Source organism: Austrofundulus limnaeus, unplaced genomic scaffold (genome assembly GCF_001266775.1).
Source record: "Austrofundulus limnaeus strain Quisiro unplaced genomic scaffold, Austrofundulus_limnaeus-1.0 Scaffold232, whole genome shotgun sequence".
Taxonomy (NCBI): Eukaryota; Metazoa; Chordata; class Actinopteri; order Cyprinodontiformes; family Rivulidae; genus Austrofundulus; species Austrofundulus limnaeus.
The window spans coordinates 192,700-194,213 of NW_013952634.1; the positions used below are offsets into that span (position 1 = coordinate 192,700).

The 1,514-nt window shown below is 39.0% G+C and overlaps 1 protein-coding gene across 2 annotated transcripts in view; it reads right to left on the reverse strand.

Annotated features, from left to right (window-relative positions):
* Positions 1-945, reverse strand: part of pccb (propionyl-CoA carboxylase subunit beta) — a 17,902-nt gene extending 16,957 nt beyond the window's left edge. Inside the window, exon 1 of one of the 2 annotated variants that reach the window (XM_014019811.1) lies at positions 665-945. In XM_014019811.1, the coding sequence (XP_013875265.1) occupies positions 665-910 (246 nt within the window). In that variant the 5' untranslated portion in view covers positions 911-945. The remainder of the gene's footprint in view (positions 1-664) is intronic. The other variant, XM_014019813.1, reaches the window with a different exon arrangement.
* Positions 946-1,514: the final 569 nt, after the last annotated feature.

The following is a 1,514-nucleotide window of genomic DNA, read 5'->3' on the forward strand; positions in this document are numbered from 1 at the left end:
CCGGGGTAAGGAGGGGAGGCTAGACCGTCCAAATTCACAGCCTCTTTTTTTCTGGTCTTCCCGGTCTACCAAGGACCCGGCCCGACTCAACAGGGTAGTCTGGGTCCTCAGGAGGACCCGGCCTGTCGTTTTGTACACAGCCATTAGCTTTTCTCTTTTTTTTTCCAGTAAGAGGTTTTTATTTAATAGAATTTTTGGACAAAAAAAATCGCAATATATCTCAATATATCGCCTTGCTTATAGTATCGCAATATATCGGGATATATCGTATCGTGACCCVTCTGTTATGATATGTATCGTATCGCCAAATTCTTGCCAATACACAGCCCTATTATTTATCATGATTATTACTATAAAACACTAGGCATTTCTCTTTTCCTAATTTCTTTGCATTATCATTATGCTTTGATGCGAGTTCACCGTGTTTAAAACAAAGGAATAATACTAATAACTCTTTTTTAAACATAAAACAGTCTGTGAGAATACTTAATATTTTAACTGTYCTGTACCTTTAATTGAGATTAATACATTAACTTTCTGGGGTTTAAATCCCTTGAATGCATTTAAAGCAGTACAAATCATTTGTAAGTCCATTTTAAAACGTTAAAGCATTGCAAAATAGAAAGTTAAATTAGRTGTCACGTTTGGGCCAGTGCCTCTTTACCTTTTTATGCTGTGCATCTATTCTCTTCTGACCTCCGCCGACCAACGCCGCCTTCCGTTTCTTCTCAATCCTCTCCTTCACGGACAGGTGGCTGACCGAGTACCACCGACAGTCCCGCTGGAGACTCGTCTGAAGCGGGGAAGCCGGTGTAGCGCCAAGTTTTACTTGCGCTAAACTTCTGAAGGAGACCCTCAACCCATTTATCAGTCCACAAGTGCTACGAGCTACACCGAAGGCCGCCATCATTGCTGTGACTGCACCGTGACRGCAGTGGGAAAGGCAGATACTCGAACCAATAGCGATTGAGGGTGCAAATCCTTCTGGCCAATCAAAATAAAGAACTCTGTAGCCGGTTCCCTGTGGGCGGGGCTTTGGTTTCTCCTGAAGAAACTATGGAAGAGTTTTCCCAGAGTTGTGTCTGTCAGGCACACGATCCAGTGTCACGTTGACGTAAAGTTAAAAAAAAAGAACAAAGTTTGCATTAAATTTAGTAAAAGCATCTTAAATTAGTGAAAAGACCAATAAAACTTGCAATTTTCTGAAGCATCATTACTGTTTCCAAAATGAGCTGTATCCAGTTGCCAAAAATACTTGTTCTTATATCCGGAAGAAGAAGAAGCAGGAAAAAAAACAATYAAAAATAACTATAATTTATGTAGAACATACATAACTTAATGGATAAAGGAAAAAGATTACCGTAAATATAGAAAAACACATCATTAGCTTTCTTGTGCCTCACTCCCCATCAACAACTTTTTCATTTATTATTTCTTAGAGATACACTTTATCACAATCCAGCAAATCAGTAAAAAAAGAGAACCAACTTCACTAAAATTATTTGACTTTAGAA